The sequence below is a fragment of the Catharus ustulatus genome, chromosome 14 (assembly GCF_009819885.2).
Source record: "Catharus ustulatus isolate bCatUst1 chromosome 14, bCatUst1.pri.v2, whole genome shotgun sequence".
NCBI classification, from domain to species: Eukaryota; Metazoa; Chordata; class Aves; order Passeriformes; family Turdidae; genus Catharus; species Catharus ustulatus.
This window is the reverse complement of record NC_046234.1, coordinates 10718410-10738440: the sequence shown is the minus strand read 5'-3', so window position 1 is coordinate 10738440 and position 20031 is coordinate 10718410. Positions and strand designations below refer to the sequence as shown.

General features: G+C 38.3%; 1 protein-coding gene across 6 annotated transcripts in view; it reads right to left on the bottom strand.

Annotated features, from left to right (window-relative positions):
- The window catches only part of TENM1 (teneurin transmembrane protein 1), an 817608-nt gene that overhangs the window by 43792 nt on the left and 753785 nt on the right, over window positions 1-20031 (bottom strand). For all 6 annotated transcript variants that reach the window (XR_004419458.2, XM_033072762.2, XM_033072761.2 and 3 more), the window contains 4 exons: window positions 18008-18257; window positions 17121-17141; window positions 13606-13838; window positions 5006-5160 (listed from right to left, as the gene is read on the bottom strand). Coding sequence is in view for 5 of the 6 variants with exons in the window: in XM_033072762.2 (XP_032928653.1) it covers window positions 5006-5160; window positions 13606-13838; window positions 17121-17141; window positions 18008-18257 (659 nt within the window). In the remaining variant the exon portion in view is untranslated. The remainder of the gene's footprint in view (window positions 1-5005; window positions 5161-13605; window positions 13839-17120; window positions 17142-18007; window positions 18258-20031) is intronic.

Genomic DNA, 20031 nt, shown 5'->3' with positions numbered 1-20031 from the left:
TGCCATGCATGGGTCGCCTTTAAACGCTGTTCTAGAAATCTGCCTTTTAATTTGACCCGTGCAACCAAATTGCCTACGTAAGTAACACTGTCATTTTTATAAGTGAGCAAAACATTTTGCAGTGTCACTGAAGTTTATGTGAGGCAACACAATATAGATGGTTCCCTCACGTGGAGAACTGCTGAACAAAGGCTGATGAAGTACAAATGTCAAGAAAAAGTCTGCAAACCAGACCTTTCATTTTGGAACACGGTGGTGACAGTTATTAACACCATCAATCAGGTCGGAGCTATTGCTCTGGCACAGACTCATGCCTAGTGGGACTGACATAAGCACGAGAACAAGGCCATAGTTACAGGCAAAGAAAAAGCTCTTGGGATTCATTTTCTGTTGACTTGCAAATGTTTGGTCTCTGTATTTGCAATGACTCGAGATTGGTGTAAACAGCTCCCAAATAATACCTGCAGCCATTCACAGAGATATAAATGACTTGTGGTTTAGAGCAGTGGAAATTCAGCCCACACATTTCTCATGGGAGGAAAGATACAGGATGAAATTGCAAGATGGTAGAAATATCTGCTAATTCCCTCCTCAGCTTTCACCATAGCAATGGAAGCAGAACAGCAAAGTTTATCACTCAAGATGAGCTGTAGTGTTTTCACTTTCACACAGAAACTCCCACAACGTCAGTATAACTTCCAAGAACACTGGATCTGATGAAGTCTGGTTTCCTAAGGACTTGTCACATGGCTGACTGACTTGGGAGTTTCATAAGATCCAAGTGCGAAATGAAGTTTTCTGTGAATGGGGCATTTATTACATCCTGAGTAGAATCTCTGGAGTTTAATAAAAGAAAGCTTATGCTGCAATATTTCCTTTTGAAAGGGCACTTTAGGTTTCTGTCCTCCAACTGGATTAATATTTTTATGGAACATGTAGGAATTTAATTGCTGTGAAGGTGGGTGTCTCTCTAAAAATTTGTTTGAAATTGGGCCAAACTGTTAATTTACTGTGAGGAGAAAAATACAGACAGACAGACAGTTAGACACACATGTGTTCTCATCTGCTATCAATAACCAAGCTAAAAAATCAGTATATCCTAGGGATGTGAAAACACAAAGAGAGTGTGTACATGAGAGATAAAAAGCAATCTCTAGAGGCCTCTGGTGTAAAGCCATCAGGCAGTGAAACAGAATGATGATCCCATCTCTTTTCTTTCTCCATTCAAGTCCCTTCCCTTAGCACTTGTGGGTCATGACCATGTAGGTGTCTGCTGAGGTTCTGGCATCAATAGTGAATGCTGAGCACATACACACAGATAAACACATGCACAGTTCTGAAGAGCCATTTTCTTTAGACTTGCTCTCTATTAAGTAATTGAGGAACACTGAAATGATCTGTGCAGAGAAGAAAAATCATCCAAGTTCTGAACAGGCTGAAACAGTACAGAGAATGCTGGTGCACCATATAAACACTTCAAATGAGTATCCCTTTCCTTCTAAATTCAGATTAAAATCCCTCCAGTGAAGTATTAGATCAAAGTAATTAGTCAGAGCTTGGTTGTTTATTTGCTACAACATATAATCTTTTCAGCCTCATCTGTCCTTTCCTTCCCTGGTTATCAATGCAGAATATCATGCTTAAGAAGGAGAAGGTGGTAAATAACAAACACATAATGATTACCAAGAATACCAAGAAAACTGATATTTGAACAAATGATGAAGCCCTTCCATAATCAACTCATTTATTAAATGCCTTAAATCCAAAGCTTGTCATTTATGGTGGTGTTTGCAATGGACAGTTACTCTACATATTTACTCCAAGAGTACACTTTTGTACTTCAGTAAATTAAGAAATACTGATTTTGAGCAAGTTGTTGTGTTACTGTCAGAACAAATTTAGCTTTGAGAAATGATTTTATTAACCTATTTCCTAAGTCTCTCTAAATACACAATTTGTGAGCAACCCACATTCTCTTGATTTAAATGCTATTTGTAACTTAGCCAAAAACTAATTTAGGTGGAGATGGGCCAAATTAATTTTTCATTTATGTTTATGCCATTCTGGAATAAACTCAGCAGTCTTGCAAGGACATACACTTGTTTCTAACTGAAAGTATTGTTCCATTATTTTCATTGATAGAATTCCAGATTGACATGCTTGACTTCAAGTGGATATGATTATTTCATACGCTTTTCTGGTTATTTGCAACAATTTTAGAAGAAGATGATTGAGCAAATTCGATACAGTTACTTTTCAGAACATGCATTCTTGGTATTTATCTCATGTCTATGATTTGCAGGATACCTCAAAGGTCTGGATTTTGTGAAAAATTTCAATGAAGAGGTTTACTTAAACTCCCTCAAAATAAAAATTCCAAACAAGAAAAGCTTCCAAAGGCTTTATGTTGCAGTGTTCACATTGTGACTTCACTTACCAGAGAAAAATATACAAAAAATTATACAGTATTTATACCCTTAGAATATGAGACTGACCAATTTCTAGGGGCATGTTTATATGTCATAATTTATTGTGCTTTTTTAGAATATTTACTGTCATACATTCACAATTTAATTGAAGGCTATCTTAATTTAAGGGTAAAACCATGTCTTAGTTTCCCAGAACACTGATAAAATTGAAAAAAATTGAGAAATGTGCAGCCATATTTTCCTGTGGCATGGGAACACCTGAAGTGCTCATGGAAAAAAAAGTGTTTATTCCTATTTCTACGAAAGGGAGACCATACCCCAAATGAATGAAGAATGATTTGCTCTATGACATCTTTTTTCTTACTTATGACTCTGAAGAGCACCATCCTCCATGGCATTGGAACTACGCTGTAGGGTGAGGTAAATGAAACTTATTTCTGGCAAGTAGGCAACTATGAAGAACTAGTATTTTAGGGCTAGTTAAATCTAGTTTACAAATTAAGCACATTTGATTTCAGCCCAAAATTTTTACTTTTTAAATTTAGTTTTAATTTAATAAATAAATAATTTTCTTTCTAAATTTGCCAGACCCCCTGCTGAGACTTATTTGCTAACGGGTAGTCGCATTTTTCAAAAGGAAGTGAAAACTATTAAAACTCCCTGTTTGAGATTTAGTGAGATATTTTCTTACTGAGCAAAATCAGCAAAAATTTGAACACAAATACACAGCACATATTACATTAGACAAATAAAGCAATTATTTGTACAGCCTGAGAGTGCAGATCCAGAAGGAGAAGGCAGGGAGCAGACGCTGCACCTGGCACCCTTCCCTGACCTCAGAGATATCTAATCTGGTTATGGGTGCCCCAGGCAGTTGTTAGATGTATCCAAGAAGCAAGTAAATGTGTTCCAGGCAGCTGTGGGTTCTGTGAAGCATTGCTCCTGCCAGCTGGTGGGCAGCACTGGAGTGGGAATGCTGCTGGCTGTCAGCTGCTGCTCAGCACCTGCAGGACTGGCTGGCCTCAAGGCGAGGAGCCAGAGCAAGAGCCAAGGTGGCCAGAAGCTGTATAATCTTAAAACAATTACCAGGCTAATTTAAGTTTTGATTTAGCACAACTAAGCCAGTTGACCCTGTTCCGTTTTATATGGAATAATTACACATCAACTGGACCCGAGAGAATACAAAGGCCTGTCTGTCCTAGAACAGGGAAGAGGAGGCTGAGGTTCTCTTCCCCACATTTGCAAACACATAGGGTCCACTGAAACACTAAACAAACAAAAGCAAAAGAAGTTTCACCTCAACATGAAGCTCTTTATGTTGAGTGTGGCAGAGCACTGGAATAGCTGCCCAGAGAGGTTGTGGAGTCTCTCTCTCTGGAGACATCCAAACCCCCTGCGTGCATTCCTGTGTCACCTGCTCCAGGTGACCCTGCCTTGGATCCCTTGGGGGATCTCCAGAGGTCCCTTTGAACCGTAAGAATTCTGTGATTTGTGAAATGGAACACAGATGCTTTTCCTGTTCTGATTCTAGTAATAAAATCCCTGAGTGCTGCTGCGACAGCAGTCTTTGATCTCTTTATTTGACCCTGTGAAATTTGATAAGAACTAACCAAAACATTGACCCCACCTTCTTCAGGTATGTGAATGCAAGACCACAGCCATTTGCTATTACTTAAAAGCTGCTTAGAAACAAGCAACAAGCTCTTACAATTGTTATGCATCGTATTTTAACTGTGATTCTCCAGTTGTGAAGGACGGGAGAAAGGGCAGGGAGAAAATGAAATGAAAAATTAACCTGATCCTGGTTATTAGCTGACACAGTCCATAATAGCTTAGTATGTCACTTGAATGCCTCAAGATTTTTTCAAGTGCAGCTTCTCCCCTGTTTTGAAGCTGATTAATTCAATTATTTTTTGGCAAAGGCCAAGTCCTTCCTTGTGCTGTCTCTAGGTGTGGTTCACTGACTAGTCAAGAGTATAATTTATGTTTTTCCATGATTATCCATATTTCTTTCTTAGCATAAACCAGAGATGAGATAAATTTTTTATTCCTATTTCTTATATTATTCCTATTTCTTTGCATTTGACATAAGAACTGAAAAGCATTTTGACAAACTGAAATGCAATAGTTTCACCACAATATTGCTGTTGTGTAATTACTTACTTTAATGCTCCTCCACCACTTAGAACAGATTTAGATGCACACAGATTATCTGTTTTTTTCCATTTACTAGTTCAAGCAAATCAATCTGAATGCTGGGCTAAAGGAAAACACTTTAAACTTCTGATTACCTTCTCAGAAGATCTATCTCAGAGTAGCAATCAACTTTGTAAAGCAGTTTGTATTCTTTACATAAGACCCTCTATACATTCACAGGCCATCTCCTGGGAAAAGAAATCAAGTGTGGTTTTACATTTATACACCTTAAAATAATCATGTGAGTGGAAGAACTCATCCATACTGTGCCATTCAGAATTACCTGACTCATCCAGCATATTCGATATACAATCTTGGTATAAGAAAGTAATCTCTACAGTGTGTATCAAAGTGACAACACATAAAAACGAGGTGTCTACCTGAGTGATGTCCATCCCAGAGTCACAGCTCAATGGCTGGGTTGATGTGAGGCCATTTGAACCTATTATTGTTGTGATCACACCGTTCTCATCAATTTTCCGTATCATTGTACCATCAACGAAATAAATAAATCCGTGCTTATCTACGGTGATACCTGGATGAAGGGGAAGGGTAAAAAGAGTGTTAGTACTGGCATTATCTTGATTAAAAATATGAGCTTAAAATGTTTCCTCTCTTCTTAGACTATGAAAATCTGTTGATTTAAAAAAGTATGACTTTTTTTCCCCACTCATTACTATCGGAGGCTCATACAAACTGTATATGGAAAGTTCATACCCATCTATCAGATTCACTTCGAAGAGAAAGAGGGAAGATGTGAGGATGAAACAAAACAAACCAGCAGAGGCTTTGCTTTTAATGTAATTTTACACACATAGAACAAGGTTCTTCAATAACTTCACGTCTATCATGAAGTGGGCAATATTAGCTTTTCTAAAAACTTATCTTACAGTTGGTTTTTCTTAATTTTCACTTCACTTTCTTCGTTCTTACGCAGAGACAATTTTTTAATTGCTGTACTCTCTGAATGATGAGAGTTCCTGAACAAGGAAGAACCATCCACAGAAGATCAAAGAGACCTGTTCTGATAGGGGCTGAGGAATGGAAGGTTTGCTCTCTCCCACCAGCAGCTTATCCCACAACTCATGCCCAGCCTTGCTCTGCCCCAGTCTAACAGCTCCCCTGCAGTTCTTCCTGCATTCAATTTGAACTATGAGATCTTATTTCCCTCAAATACAGAAAATATAACCAGAAGAGCACTTCTATTCATGTTAGACTTGTGAAATCCTTTCTACCAAAACTGTTCAATTTCTTGCTTTAAACTACTTCATAATTTCCCAATTAAAGTTGCATAACTTTGCAATTATAGCAGCTGCTGTGCACAGTCAAGCTATTTCAATAATGAATTTATGTTCTGCTACATAGAAATGAAAGGCAGAGGACTTGAACAGATGGTCTGGACAGTGGCTTATATGGTTCTTGATTTTTGTCCCCTGCATTTAGCACAACTGAAGCCTGTAGGTACTGTAAGTTTACAAAACACTTGTCTGTGGGCCAGTTTAGGATCCCACACAGCACTTCCACATGCCATTAAAAAAGAGAAGTAGCCTCAAACTGCATTTCAGCTTCCAACTCCAACTCCTTATATTTACATTTCTTTTGTTTAATAATGTTGGGGAAAAGGGAGATTAAGCAGTCTGAGGGACAGAGGCAGGACCAGGAAACCCTGATGCAGAACATGCATCTCCCACGGGGCTGGGAAGAGGGCTGGGAAGAGGGGGGAATGGTCTTCCCAAGCCCCTAGACATAAGTTTACCTGGCAGCTGGAAATGCCTGGGGTTTGAGTTTGAGTTGCATACATGACTGAGTGTAATATGCTTTCTCTTGCAGGGCAGGCTCCCAAGACAAACTGCCCATGACTGCTTCTGAGGTGCCTCCTCACCAGAGGCGATGCTCAGGCAGCTTGGAAAGGTCTGAGGGTACGATCACAGCATTCTGAGGGTATCATCACATAAAACATCCAAAAGCCACAGCAGTTAACTCTAGTGTGCAACACTCCCTTCTGCATCCAGCTCTCAGGTTATCAGAACAGTGCTGGGAGTTGAAACTAATTCTTTAAATAGCCAGTGCAACGTATCCATCTGTCTGTGAACTGCCCTTAGAGGAGAGTATTCACCAGCCTGCCACCTCCTCCTCTCAGGACAAAAAATGCCCATAGACTGCTTAGTGCCCAAAGTACAGGGCTAGGTTACATCTCCTCATTATGTGAGATGGCTGAAGGTTCTGCAGGACAGATATCACCAGGGGAACTGAAATAATCTGGTGGGGCTGGATGGGTCAGCTGGGGAAAGCCGGGAGGTTATAAAAAGGCTAAAGGAGGAGCAGACAGTCTCAGAGCCTGACTCCCTGCCAGCCTGAGAGCTCATAAATCGTGACTCCTCGGTACTGGCTCCCTCAGAGGATCTTCAGTCTTTAATTAGAAAGTAACTGTGCCTTTGGAAACTCCAGAATGACTGGCAAGCTCCTGGCTGTCATCTGCTCCTAAGAAGTCCAAACCCAAAAGCCTGAAGGTGAGCTGAGGTAAAGAGCAAGTGTGAGAAGCAAAGAGGCTCATTGTGGTCTTGGGGGTAACATGTTTTGTTTTGGCAAGTTTTGGGAAGGGGTGGTTCTTTGTACCTCTATCTCACTGATACTGCGTCATGCAGCAATATTAGACGGGATCTGATTTGCTTTGCAGTGTGGTTCACAAACCGAAATGAGAAACCTGATGTGGGTGGGAAGGGCTGTGTCTGAGCCTGCCTCTGCAGAGGGGAGGTGCTGCACGGTACGCGAGAACTTTGCTCCTCAGCTGGAGCAGATCCACGCCACAGATAACACAAGGCCAGGAGCTCTCACTAGGGCAAGTGCATCTTCTATTTGCGCATTTTCCCTGAGAACAGATGGCTGTGTTGGCTGCAAACCATCCATTATATAAAAATCAAAAATTATGCTGCAATGAAATAAAGCTACTCAGCTGTGTTGTTGAATGGATTTCAAACACTGACTAGATAAGAAAACCAAGGCTCTTTTAATGTTTCTAGCATTCATGTTGCTTTCCAGCCACTGCAGAAAAGCAGCCTGTCTGCAAGGGAAGGACATATGCCAGTGCAATGGCATAAATAAGCCCATGCCTTCTTCAGTATTGCACTGAATTCTTAGTGCTTCCTAATAAGCCAGTTTCTTCAAGTGCCAGTGAGTACATAGATGTTCAGCAATGACCTATTGTTTCCAGGGCTTATGACTCTACAGTAAAACAATGACTTTACTTACTTGAAAACATTGCTTATGCATTTAAGTCTTGTTGACAAATACTCTACATGAAGCATCCATTAGAAAACAATACAGATTTGTGGCTAAACTGTCCCAATTTATTCATTAGAGTTGGATTCATTAATGCTCCTGTCACATTTTACATGATGTTACACATAATCTGTACTCCAAGAGCTTATTTTTAATCCTTTTCTGACGTACAGTGTAATGCAGAATCAAATCACACACAGCACAGCAATTGTGCTTTAATCACCAAGGAACTGGGGGAGGAAACATGCACATGCTGAGGTTAATGAATTGCACTTGAGTGCAAGTGGGAGCACTGCTCACCTCACGAGTGAGTAAGAAAGGTAATATATGTTTTTTCCAAAGAAGGAGATGTAGTTTGTGTTGGGCTTTTGCTCTGATTCTCTTTTTCCTTTTTTAAGGAAGTGTAGCACCAAGTTCTATGTCCAAATGATGATGTCTTTGGCCACTAAAGGGACCTATGACTTATTGCACAAATGCCTGCTTACATTTCTCATTAAAAACTGATTTCTGGGTAAGGACAAAATAAATCTCTGTGCCAGGATTTAGTCTCATTGTTTGACTCAGAGCTGAGTATCAGTCTTCCTGAGTGACATACTTGTGCTGAAGGACTGATTTTGGTCATATTTTAGTCACTGTAAATGTCCTACATAGGGCTGGAATTTGTACCTGAATGTGAAACAGTAGTTTTTATGAAGATCCATCTCCAGTGGATTTATATGCAGACATTTTGGAACAATATTTATAACATTCAGAGGTCTTTTAATCAGTACCATTTGAAATCTGTTAACTAACATTAAAAATTAACTGCTGGTAATGCTGCCAAATGTGGTGACTAAGTATTATTATTAGAAAGATTATGCAGAAAGTTTTTCTTTTTGTAACTATTTCCTCCAACAAATAATTAAAATAGGGGCTGGGTAGACCCACAATAAACACAGAAGGATGACTATAACCACTATAACCTCTCCTATTATTTGCTCTCCAGAGTGGTTTTGGTTGAAGGGTTATGTCCCTTGACAGCTCTGCCTTAGTGCACATATACACCACTATAAATGGAAATAGCACTCAGAAAGCAAGCTGATTCTTTTTTGTGTAGTTATCATAGCTATAAATTCAAGATACATATGATCATTCAGACTAGAAAGTTTGGCATTTCAGGAGTTAAGCTGATAATGCTAAAAATACAGATTAAAAGTAATATAGTAAATTCCATATTGACATTTTCTTTTTTACCCCATATCATATCCCACACCTGAATTCTAAGAGATACTTTTCCAGGGAACAAATCCTTTTCAAACATGACAATAAAAGCAGCTAGAACTATACGGTGCTCACTTCTAGAAATTCTACTTTACACTTTTTGCTCAGCTAAAAACTTGCAAATGAGCATTCTATATTGAAAGCTTCTAATTAAACTTCTGAAGATTTTTAAAAAGAATATCTACAACTACGGGTAGGGTGGATAAAAGAGAATGTCACCTTCTGCCTAAGAACAAGCGTATTTAGAAAGAAGTTGCTATTCTGCTAAAACTTTTAATAGGAAGAAGTGAATCAAATTAGTTAATTACCATTTTATGGTGCTAAAAGGGCAAATTGCATGCCATCCATTTCTAAACTTCTAAATTTCTTCGGTGCTTTTAATTAAAGCTGCCATCTAGGAACTAAAGTAATTTTATGCAATTAGTTATTTATAGGTTATCATAATACACCACTCAAAATAAGATTCAAGTGATTTGCAGTCTGTTGCCTTGTGATCATTGTCATCTTTACTTCCTTACTGTCTCAGCGCTAGCTGCAAAATATTCAGTGGTTCTTTGTCAGTTAAAACACGACTTCAGTACTTGCACTTGAGTATTGCTCTCTTTAGAGGCAGATCAGTAGACTTGGAGCAAACAGCATTTTTAACTACTGACTGTGAATGAAAATGTTCAGCTTCCAGCCTGAGACATGATGACTGGGGTCATCCTGCTGACATGGGTGAATAGAAAAGTGAATGATTTATGAATTCAGATGAATGTTGGACGCAATTTAGAAAAATCTGCTATCCAAAAAGTTTACAAGTTTCCCATACTTTGGAAATCACAGGTAGCTAAGGGTACTGAAGAGAAAAATAAGGAATGAATAAAAAATATAAATGAATAAAAAATGGCAGGAGTTTTTTTTTTTTTTTTGCTGATTTTATGATGCACAGATGACAATGACTTGAGGCTGCAAATTACTTTGGCTTGTCTATTTCTAACTTTATATACTGCTAATGAAAAATCTCACCCCAATCTACTTTCCTTTTTGAACTCTAAGGAAAGGTTAAAAAGGTCTTACAAATTTACAGAATAGCAAAGATTGCTGGAAAAATAGCATTAATCATTAGCTTTGGCAAGTATGTCTGTTGTCACAAAAGGCTATAATAGGAATTCGGTTGTGCAGCCTACTGAAAGCAAAAGGAATCTTCTAGCTGAACAGGAACAGTCCTAAATGAGCTACTGCCATTTGACAAGTGTAAAGGTTTCATTTGAACAGCTGTTACAACTTTATTTACTTTAGAATGTATTGCTGTGGATGAGGAGCAACAAGACTGATTATTTCATGATGCAAGCTACTAGGATGAACACATCTTGAAAACCATGATTTTTAAAAAGTAGTATTTCCTTAGTAAAGTAATTGCAAGCAAACAGATAAAACTACACTGCAGAACTGATTTTTAAATAATGCTTTAATTTGCATTTCTATCTCCTGGCCATTGCCCTGAGTGAAAAAGTTCTTTGCTACAGCTGTGGATAAGGTATTTTTGTGCATGGGATTTAGAACTTACTCTAGTCTTCTCCATTTCCCTGGTGCCTTCCTTGAGGTCACTGCACTGCATTCAAGTACTCTGTACTCATTGTGCAGTCAAATTTCTTGAGGCACTGACATGGTCTGAACAGACAGTGCATGCATCTAGTTCTACATACTGGTCTGAACCCAGGAATCAAAAAGCAGACACTTCAGGACCTTAAATGTTTACATCTTTAGATTTAGTCCTTGGGCTTCCAAAAGGTGTAAATCACTTCTGATGTTTAGGGTGGCATCACTGGAGGGACCTACTGTTTTCACAGAAGTTACATAGCTTGCACTTCCAGCAGAGCTGTCCTGTGTGAATGCTGCTCACAGACACAAGGTAATGGAAATCAGATGTTAATCGGACACTTTTCTTACCCTGCTCCCTGGGAGACACTGGAGCTCAGCAAAAATGTGGTAGCTTGATTGTCTCAAACTCTCACTGCCTCTGTCAATTATGCTTAGAAAGTCAAATCTATTTATAGGTCTAAAGCCTACTGATTTCAGAAAGGCAGGGTAGGTAAGTATTTAATGGAGTTGATTCAAGCATTGGCTTTGCAGAGCTAAGTACAAGTCCCAACTATTTCCACTCATTTTAGTGTTACTTACTGCTCCAATACTCGATGACTAACCTAGTTAAAATCAGAACAGGATCCTCAAGTACCTTATCATAAATACTAATCAGATTTTTTAAAAAGATAGTGCTGGTGACTAGATGTGCCATAGATAATTTTTATTAAAAAAATCTACAAACCCACCAAACAGAATTTCCCACCCCAAAATTAAAATCTGTTACTTGGTAAAGTTCAAGTGATTGGAATTCAGCCAATGATTAATATCTTGTGTAGTTACTTCTTCATTTTCAATATCTTCTTGTGTAATAAATGTGTTCAGCTTGTCACAGATCTTATTTTATGTCCCCACCTTGTATCATTTCACATTCTGCTTAAGTACTTGGTCATCTATTACATGACTCATTAGTCTGAGATCTCTACAGAATTAAAGAAAGTTGCAGTAAAAATAATATATTGAAGCTCAAATTTCAACTACATCAGCCATGCATGTTTAAAAGCATCTTTCAAAGTCAGCTCAACATGCAATAGTGCAAGATTAATATTCACTAAGCCCTATCTCTAGGCCTTCACAGAGAATTGGGAACCGACTGAACAAAGCTACATGCGTTTGCTACCTGTAAAATGAGAATTGTAGAAAGATGAAATCAGAATTGATTAGTGTCACTTCATGGTATTTCCTTGTCTGGCATTTAATTCCTGGTCACTAGGCAAAGGCAGTCTTGCCAAATAAAGATAATGAGAAATAATAGCTGTAGCTACTGGGCTGTTACGATGCTACACTGACCACACTGCTGGTGACCACGAGCTGATGCTGTATTTTGTTAGGCCTTGTACAAAAAGGGCATGTGGCAGTCCAGACTTCCTCAAGATTAAAATAAAAAACATAAAAAAATAATTTCAAACTAATGTTATTTAGAGGAGATGCATAAATCTAAAGCACTTGGGAGTCATTGCCTGATTTTTGCCAATAAAAGAGTCACTGTCTGCTGACAATTTCTTTTTAATAATTGCTGTCTGCCAGAGAAGTCCTGACTTGTCCTTTTATTACTCCTCATTTCTTTATGACTAGAACCTTCTATTAAGGAAGTAAGTATGAGTACCTTTAAAGTAAATAGTGTATCACAGCATTTTCATCAATGTATTTCCCCGCTAAGAAAATAAGATGGAACAATTGATTGTATTGTAATTCGATATAATAAATTGTAATCAGAAATAAAACATCGATCACATTCACAGAACCACACTTTTCTGATAAAGGATCTGAACCCCTTTGTTTTCTACTATTTTTAGAAGTGATTCATTACATTAATTAGCTGCCTGAAGATTAAAATTTATTTGTACTTACCTCACACCTTCTATCATTAAAGACATGCTAAAGTCACTCTATAATTACAATGTGTCTCTTGCTAAAACTTAAACCAGGATTATTTGCTTATCTTCAAGGTATTTCCGCCTGGATATACATTCTAATTTCCTACTGATGTACAGTCTTCCTTTATTAGCTCACGAAAAATAATCAAACCCCTTCCTTTGAGCCAGCTGCGAGCAGGCGTGGGGGAAGTGCAGCACAGCCCATGCAGGGCTCTGCCCTGGGAGCTGCTGAGCACCCTTTGTTCCAGGGATTTCAGTGGGAGCTGAGGGCGATCAGCTGCTTTAGAGCACCAAATCCAGAGACTTTATCACACTTCTAATGCACACTGCAAGGGGATTAATTGTAGCTTTGGTGGGGATTCAAGGCTTCACATGCATTTTGCCTGTGACAATACTGGATGTACTCTAAAACGGAGGCTGCAGTAAAATGCTTATTTCATGTGCAGCAGGGGAGATGCTCATCTTTTGCAAAGTGTGTTAATAAGAAAGGACAAACTAGAGTTCCAAATAAACTCGATTTTGCTGGCTGATTTGAACAGCCCTGACTTACTGTGTATGAGTAAGCTCTGTCAACATTACAACACTCACCTGATGCATAAAAATCTAGAAAATGGACTTTGAAACCATATAATTTGGTTAAGAGTCACATATAATTAAATGTTGCTACCTTGCATTTGAAAGCTAATGAAAGAGGAGTGTTGTCATACAGGGAAGAGTAATCAGAGGGTTCAAGCTGGAGCCTGCTGCCCATGCTGGTCTCTCATAAAGGACTGATTGTACTGCAGACATGAGTAAGCCTCATGAAGTGATTTGGCTTAATAGTTGGTTAAACCGTGGCCACAGACACTTTTTTGTGCATCCAGTTGCATCTGAGTTCATAAATAATGAAAGGAAATGACAAGTGACCAATACTGAGTACCCCAGATGTGGTCTTTTCTTACCTCTTGGGCTGTTGAGAGACGCCTCAGACGCCTTTCCACCATCCCCACAGTGACTCTGGTCGAAAGGAAGGCACTGATCACCTGTTCCTGCCACCACGTCTGCATTTTTGGCCAGATCCTTTGTTTCAGTGAGAGATTTTGCTTTGTAGACTTTTCTGGTGTTGGTATCTGATAAGTAAAGGGATTCTGACACTGGATCAACAGCCAAATAATATTTATGTGCAGGACTTGTACTAAAACAGAAGAGAAGAGCATCAAAGTCAACTTGTTTTTCTTTAATGTCCCTGTGGCAGCATTAACAATTCTTCTCCTTATCTGAGGACACCAGCTCAGTGATCTGACGAGGACAGAGATGTGAGAGCAGCTCAGAATACCACCAGTGTCCTGCCACAGAGCCTGACCAGTGAGTTATGAGTCAGGGAGCTGGGCCAGAGACTGGTACTGGGCCAGTTGGTCTGCCCATCAGAACCAAACCACTCAGGATAAAGCTAACTGGAGTGACTTCAGCTTAGTTATAATTATTACTATCAAAAGTAAGATAATTTTTCTATATCTGATACCTCCTAGTACTCTTGGCACTGAAAACAAATCTATGAGTTGCAGCAAAATGAATCAAAGGCTGTTCTGGATGGGCACAAATACTCACTCTTGGTTATTTTTATCTGTTTCTAAACCTTAGGAAATATGAAGGTGTGAAATATGGTGCCTTAATTCATGCCGACTCTATTGTCAGGAGCAAGGCAGAAGGCCAAGTACTGTCAGTGCAACTAGGCATGAATTAATGCACCATAATTCATGCACAGTCACTGCCTTATTGAGATTATAAAATGTTATTTTACAAAATATTTACATATGTTAATTAAATCTGGGGATCATAAATTCTAGTCTGAAAACTGGGCTGCATCTTATTATCCAGTAAGACTTTTAGTTTCTTTTTCAGTGCAAAGTTAATTTTCAGTTTGAAGAAATTTTTTAAGCTCATGGCACACCATGCTAAGTGTCCTAAGCCTGTTGAGCTGCATGGGACCTAACTAAAACTCCGGACAGAAATCCTTTATGTCACACAGCTGGTTACTGAAATGGTGGGAGAGAGGCACAGGCTGAGAGTTTAGGTGCTCACACAATATTTTAACAACTACCTCTAAGGGGAGGAGGAGATTTCTGACAAGTGGCTGGGTTCTATATGCCCACTTAGATTTATAAAAAATTGTAAAAGATACTCCTCCTCCCCCCTTTTTCTTAGGAGATGTTTTAATAATATTGGTACAATTAACTAACACTTGAGATTGCTAGAACAAAGTTGTGAAGTGAGTTCCTCCTCTCACCTAGGCCAGTTCTATTTGTGGTGGGTTTGACAATGCTCAGTGAAATTCCCAGAGCTGGGAAACAGATGTGAAACCCAGTCATAGGAACCACAGGGAGTGAGAGGACAGTGGTATGATGAAAGATGAGTAAGAGGATGAGCTAAAAGCAATTAATGCCAAAGTATCATCACTATAAAATTTGTTTGTTGAAAATATCAAGAATAATTTTTGCTCTCTGGATTGAGGTCAGGAGTGACTGGCCAGCCAAATGATGACTTTAAAAAAAAAACATTTCTATGAAAAAGGTTGCAAGGAGAATTCTAGATTTTAAATAAACATGTTGTTCAGTATGCAGAAACTGCAGAGAACCAGGGGTCACTCTACATTCTCCTTGTAGACACATTTTCTGTCATCCTTGTCATTACATTTAATAGACCAGCTGTTAGAAAACTTTTCATGTTTATGCTTAAAGCCTTGAATACTAAAATGCTTAAAGAGCACTAGTAAAAAATGGAACACAATTTAAAAACTTGCTATTTTTGCAAAAGATTGTAATCAGATATAAATCAGAGTGGATTTAAATTAGCCTTTTGAAAACTATGTGAAGCAGACTAGGATTTAAAATTAATTTTTTCAATACGAATCTGTACTACATTCTTCTCTGTATTTTTCTCAAAGTTTAGTTTCCATTCTTACCAGTTAAACAGCTTTGCTATAGTTCATGAAAACCATTATGACAACTCTTTTGGAGTCTAAAAGTTGTGTAGAACTGGATTTTGAAGCCTTTTCCTGTCTGGACTGTCAGAAGCCATCTTTTACCTGCTGCTTCTACATGTTTCTTTGAGCATTCTATACATTTCCACCATGACTATGACCTTTACAGCCTCAACAGAACACAGTGGAACTGTTGAGTACTCCCCTGTCACCTCAAAGACTACATTAACTTCAAGTGATTTCCTCCAATTTTCTACAAAATTCACTTGGACAGAATGGTGACATTATTATTGGAATTAATAGGGCCAGGGTGCTTGAATATTGTCATCATTAATTAAGGTTGAAGCTCAACTCAAGAAATTAGTACTAGTGAACAGGTATTAAAAAGAAAAATCTACTTTATGAGAGAAACCTCTAAATGTAAAAGCTGATTTAGGTTTTGAATAAATTATAGAGAAATTTAGTTTACAAAGATACTGGTCAGTTTAAAGCAAGTGGAAAACATCCTTCTGTTAGAAAATGGAACCTTGCACTTACCAACTAGGAATTATTCTTCCTTTTAAAGTTTTAATTCTAAAATATATGAGATGTGACATAATCTGGTAAATAATTTATAACATTCAATAGCAGTCCTGTGGCTAAAGAGAGCAATTCCAACCAATACTATCATACTGTAAACACAGTTCAGTCCACAATCTGCTCCCTAATATGCCATGGAGTTACTGTCTTATATTGTACCAGGGCTGGTTTATTTATCTCATTTAAGTACTGGAACACTAAGAAGTTTATTTCTAAGGAGACCAAGTGGCTTACTGTCTCTTTCTAGCATGCAACATCACTTCTGCAGCTGGATTGTTGGAACCAACTCCCTCACCGTCTGTCGCAGAAGCCAAATGCGCAATGTTCATTCCTTTTAAGAAATCCCTAAATTAGAATGCAAAAATCCCAGCTGGAAAGGGGGAAAACCACTTCTTTGTCTTTAGCTGGACCAGCAAGGACTGAGTTTTAACACAACATTTTCAATTCTGAGCTCTGCCATGCACTCCATGACTGGCAGGTTTTAAAGCTCACGGTATCCTAGCACCTCTAAAGAAAGCACAGGTCCACTAAAGTACAGCATGTTTCTGTAGCCTTTTAAACTATTTTTTTGCAGCTAAAACTCCTGTTTCCTTGGATGGCTGTATCTGTGATCAGTCAAACACCATGTGAAATGGCTATGACAGCTATGAAATACATTCTCAGTGTTCAGTTTTGAACCTCTCCATCTCTTCTTGGTGATCAGCAAAGTGGTTTTTCATGGAAGACTTCCCTCCTTCAATAGGAACAAATCAAACTTTCTGTACTATAAACAAAGGTGAATTTGATTAACATTTGTATTTATTACCATTTATATTTATTAAATTCAGAGTGTTCTTCTATATCCAGACTTCTAAAAGGACTTTTGTAAGACTGTCTCCTCAAATGTGGTTCACATACCAGTTGCTGCATTTAACTTACCTGTGTCTTGTGTCTCTATTCCTGGAAAGGCAGATTGGTTCAGGTTTAAAAGGAAAGAAAAAGACAAGAAAGGTTAGTTCTTGACAGAACTTTGCCTGATTGCTCACAGACCCATATCTCACTAGCAAAACATTGTTTATCCTCTTACTTGGTATTTCTTCCTCTCAAACTGTTTCCTTTGCACTGCCCACACATTGCCAAGTTAATTCTGAACAATCAGTGAACAGAATCATCACCAGCAATGTCAGCTAGGTGGATGTTAAATTAAGAGAAGTTTAATGTATTAATGTCCAAAATCTTTCCTGCCTTCCCCTGTGTCCCTCAAAGGGAATGAGCAGCTGGGGTGATAATTACAGGGGAGTCTTTAAAGGCAGCACAGGCTCAGCCTCTGGCACATCTGTTATACCAGGTTTGCTTCTGTCTGCTTAAACTGAGCACATCTTCTGCTGCATGAGGAACAGTGTAATTGTATTAATTGTAAACATGGTAAGTCTATAGGCCCAGTGCAATGACTTGGCATGATACTCTGCATGTTTGCTGTGGTATTATGCAGCTTTCTTCAAAAATATCCATCATGGTATATTTTAACTTTTGGAAAAAATGTATGGAAAACCTCACAGGAAGAAGAAGCAGCTTTATTAATTCTGCATTTTGCAGAAATTCATTATGCAAGACCTGTTCTTAAAGGCCACTTAAAACATCCTATTTAACTGATGACTACAAGTAAGTATAACTTTTCTGCTAAGTTGGTTTCATAGTTGATGACAGATGTGGCCACAAAGAAACTACATGTGGCTATTTCTTCAAGTCCCAAAGGATAAAAGTATTCACAGTATATACAGTCAGGATTATGCACACTGATCACAGAAAGCCTATTATTTTTTTACCTTAACTCTAAGATTCCAACTGAATTTCCAGAGGGAAAGATCCGTCTGACATAATTGAAGTCCCCAATGTAGACACTTCCATCAGGCCCAGAGGCGAGTGCAACAGGCGCAAAGAGTTTGCTGTTGAGGGCAAGCCCATTGCAGCTGGAGCAAGAGACACTCCTCTGGTGTCCATTGCCCATCACAGTGGAGATGACTGGAGGCTGCTGGGAAATGAACATGTTTTCCCCATTTCCTTTGTGCACGATTCCTAAAGGGAGGGGAGGGAAGAAAACAGAGACAATATAAACTTAGGTGTGGCATTTAATCTATTCTGCAGTTTTGGATTACAAAATCCTCTTGAAAACCAGATTACCAAAACAGCAACAAAAATCTGATATTTTAAAGACTGTCACAGGTTCCACTAATCTTTTCCAGTTTTGCTCATCCCAAGCTCCACTGTCACCATTTTGTTCAGCAGTGACTAGTGGTTATTTTAAAGCCAATCTCAGGAGGAGAACTCATGGTTGGTTAATGCTCTAACAAATTGACTGCTAATTGCAGTGCTATCTGATTTCTTGGGGATTACTGCTTTAATATTCATTTTATTCATACATTTTTATTAGGTAGCAGAAGAATTTCTTAGGCAGTTTGAATATTTAATTAAAGGAGATTAATAGCAGGACCACTATGCATTTTTCACAAAAGAGCACCAAGTGGCAATACAAAATCAATATTCAAATTCAACTGTGAGTCCTTCATGGTATATGAAAATGGTGCCAAGTGCAGCAAAGCCAAGTTAAGAGTCAAAGAGCAATTGTGAGGCACCAGTGAATGTCTTCCCAGTGATAATATCCTCCCTTCTGCCATAAGGGCTAAAACAGTTTAGTCTAGCACTACTCTGCAGCATACATTGTTCAAAATTTTCCCAATTACTAAGTTGATGATACCAAAACTAGTACAAAGATTTTCTCAAACTGAGAGCCATAGTGCTTATTTTAAGTAACAGTGTGGTAATATATTTATGAAGTATCTTTGAAATGACAAGTTATTGCAAGAATTTGGCTCCTGCAAACAGAAGATAGGTACTCTTTTAGATCCTAGTCCAAAATTTCTTATTTCCCTTGAAAGGCACAGTACTTCATCAGAAAATTGGCAGTATTAAAGGAAAAAACACAAGGGAATTTACTTTCTGGAGGACTCATGCTGGGAAATGAGAATATTCTAGACATTGCAGGAAGTACATGTTGAGACATGTCTGAGTTTTCCCAAAGTACAGCAAATGTATTTATGTATTGTCTCTACCAACTTTTGTTTAAACTATTTTTTGTGACTTTCAGGTAAATCTGAAGGTAAAATTCACCTTGGAAATTACTGATTGTTACCACAGCTATTCTGAAGGGAATTATATTTAAAAAAAATATTTATGAACAGTAGAAAAGAGAAGAGAAAGCATAGATTTGTTTGACTGATGGCTTAAAAAAATGCATCCTGGAAATATGCCAGCAAAATAAATGGCAATATTCTCTCTTACGCAGTGGATGAAAATACTACGAAATGAAGATGCTGCCCTTTGTCTGAAATTACAATCTTAAGGTAATCTTTCAACATCCTCTTACAAATGCCAGTAAATAATTAGGGCTCTGGAGAATATGTCTTGCTCTCAATAAATGTAAGTGTGTGCTTAATATCAGGCTTTTGAGCTGCTGCTTTAATTTTAGTCGATGCACTGTTGCACTGGGGTTGAAATTACCTTAAAGTCCCTCTAAAACTACTCCTCCTTGCCCCAGATAAGCAAAAATGGAATCAGTGCACTTGCCCATCAGAAAAAAATATTTAATTCAAATAACACCCTGAAAAACTGGTTAATAGCACGTTCATTTGTATTCATGAGATACAGGTGTCTTTAAAAGACCTCAGTGGAGGAGCTAATATTTATGGTATCTGTTTTCTTCTTGATTATGAGAAATGCCCTGATGATCTTCCAAACTGACAAAAGCCTTTGTACCAGAAGACATTAAATTCTAATCAGGTCACAAATTAGA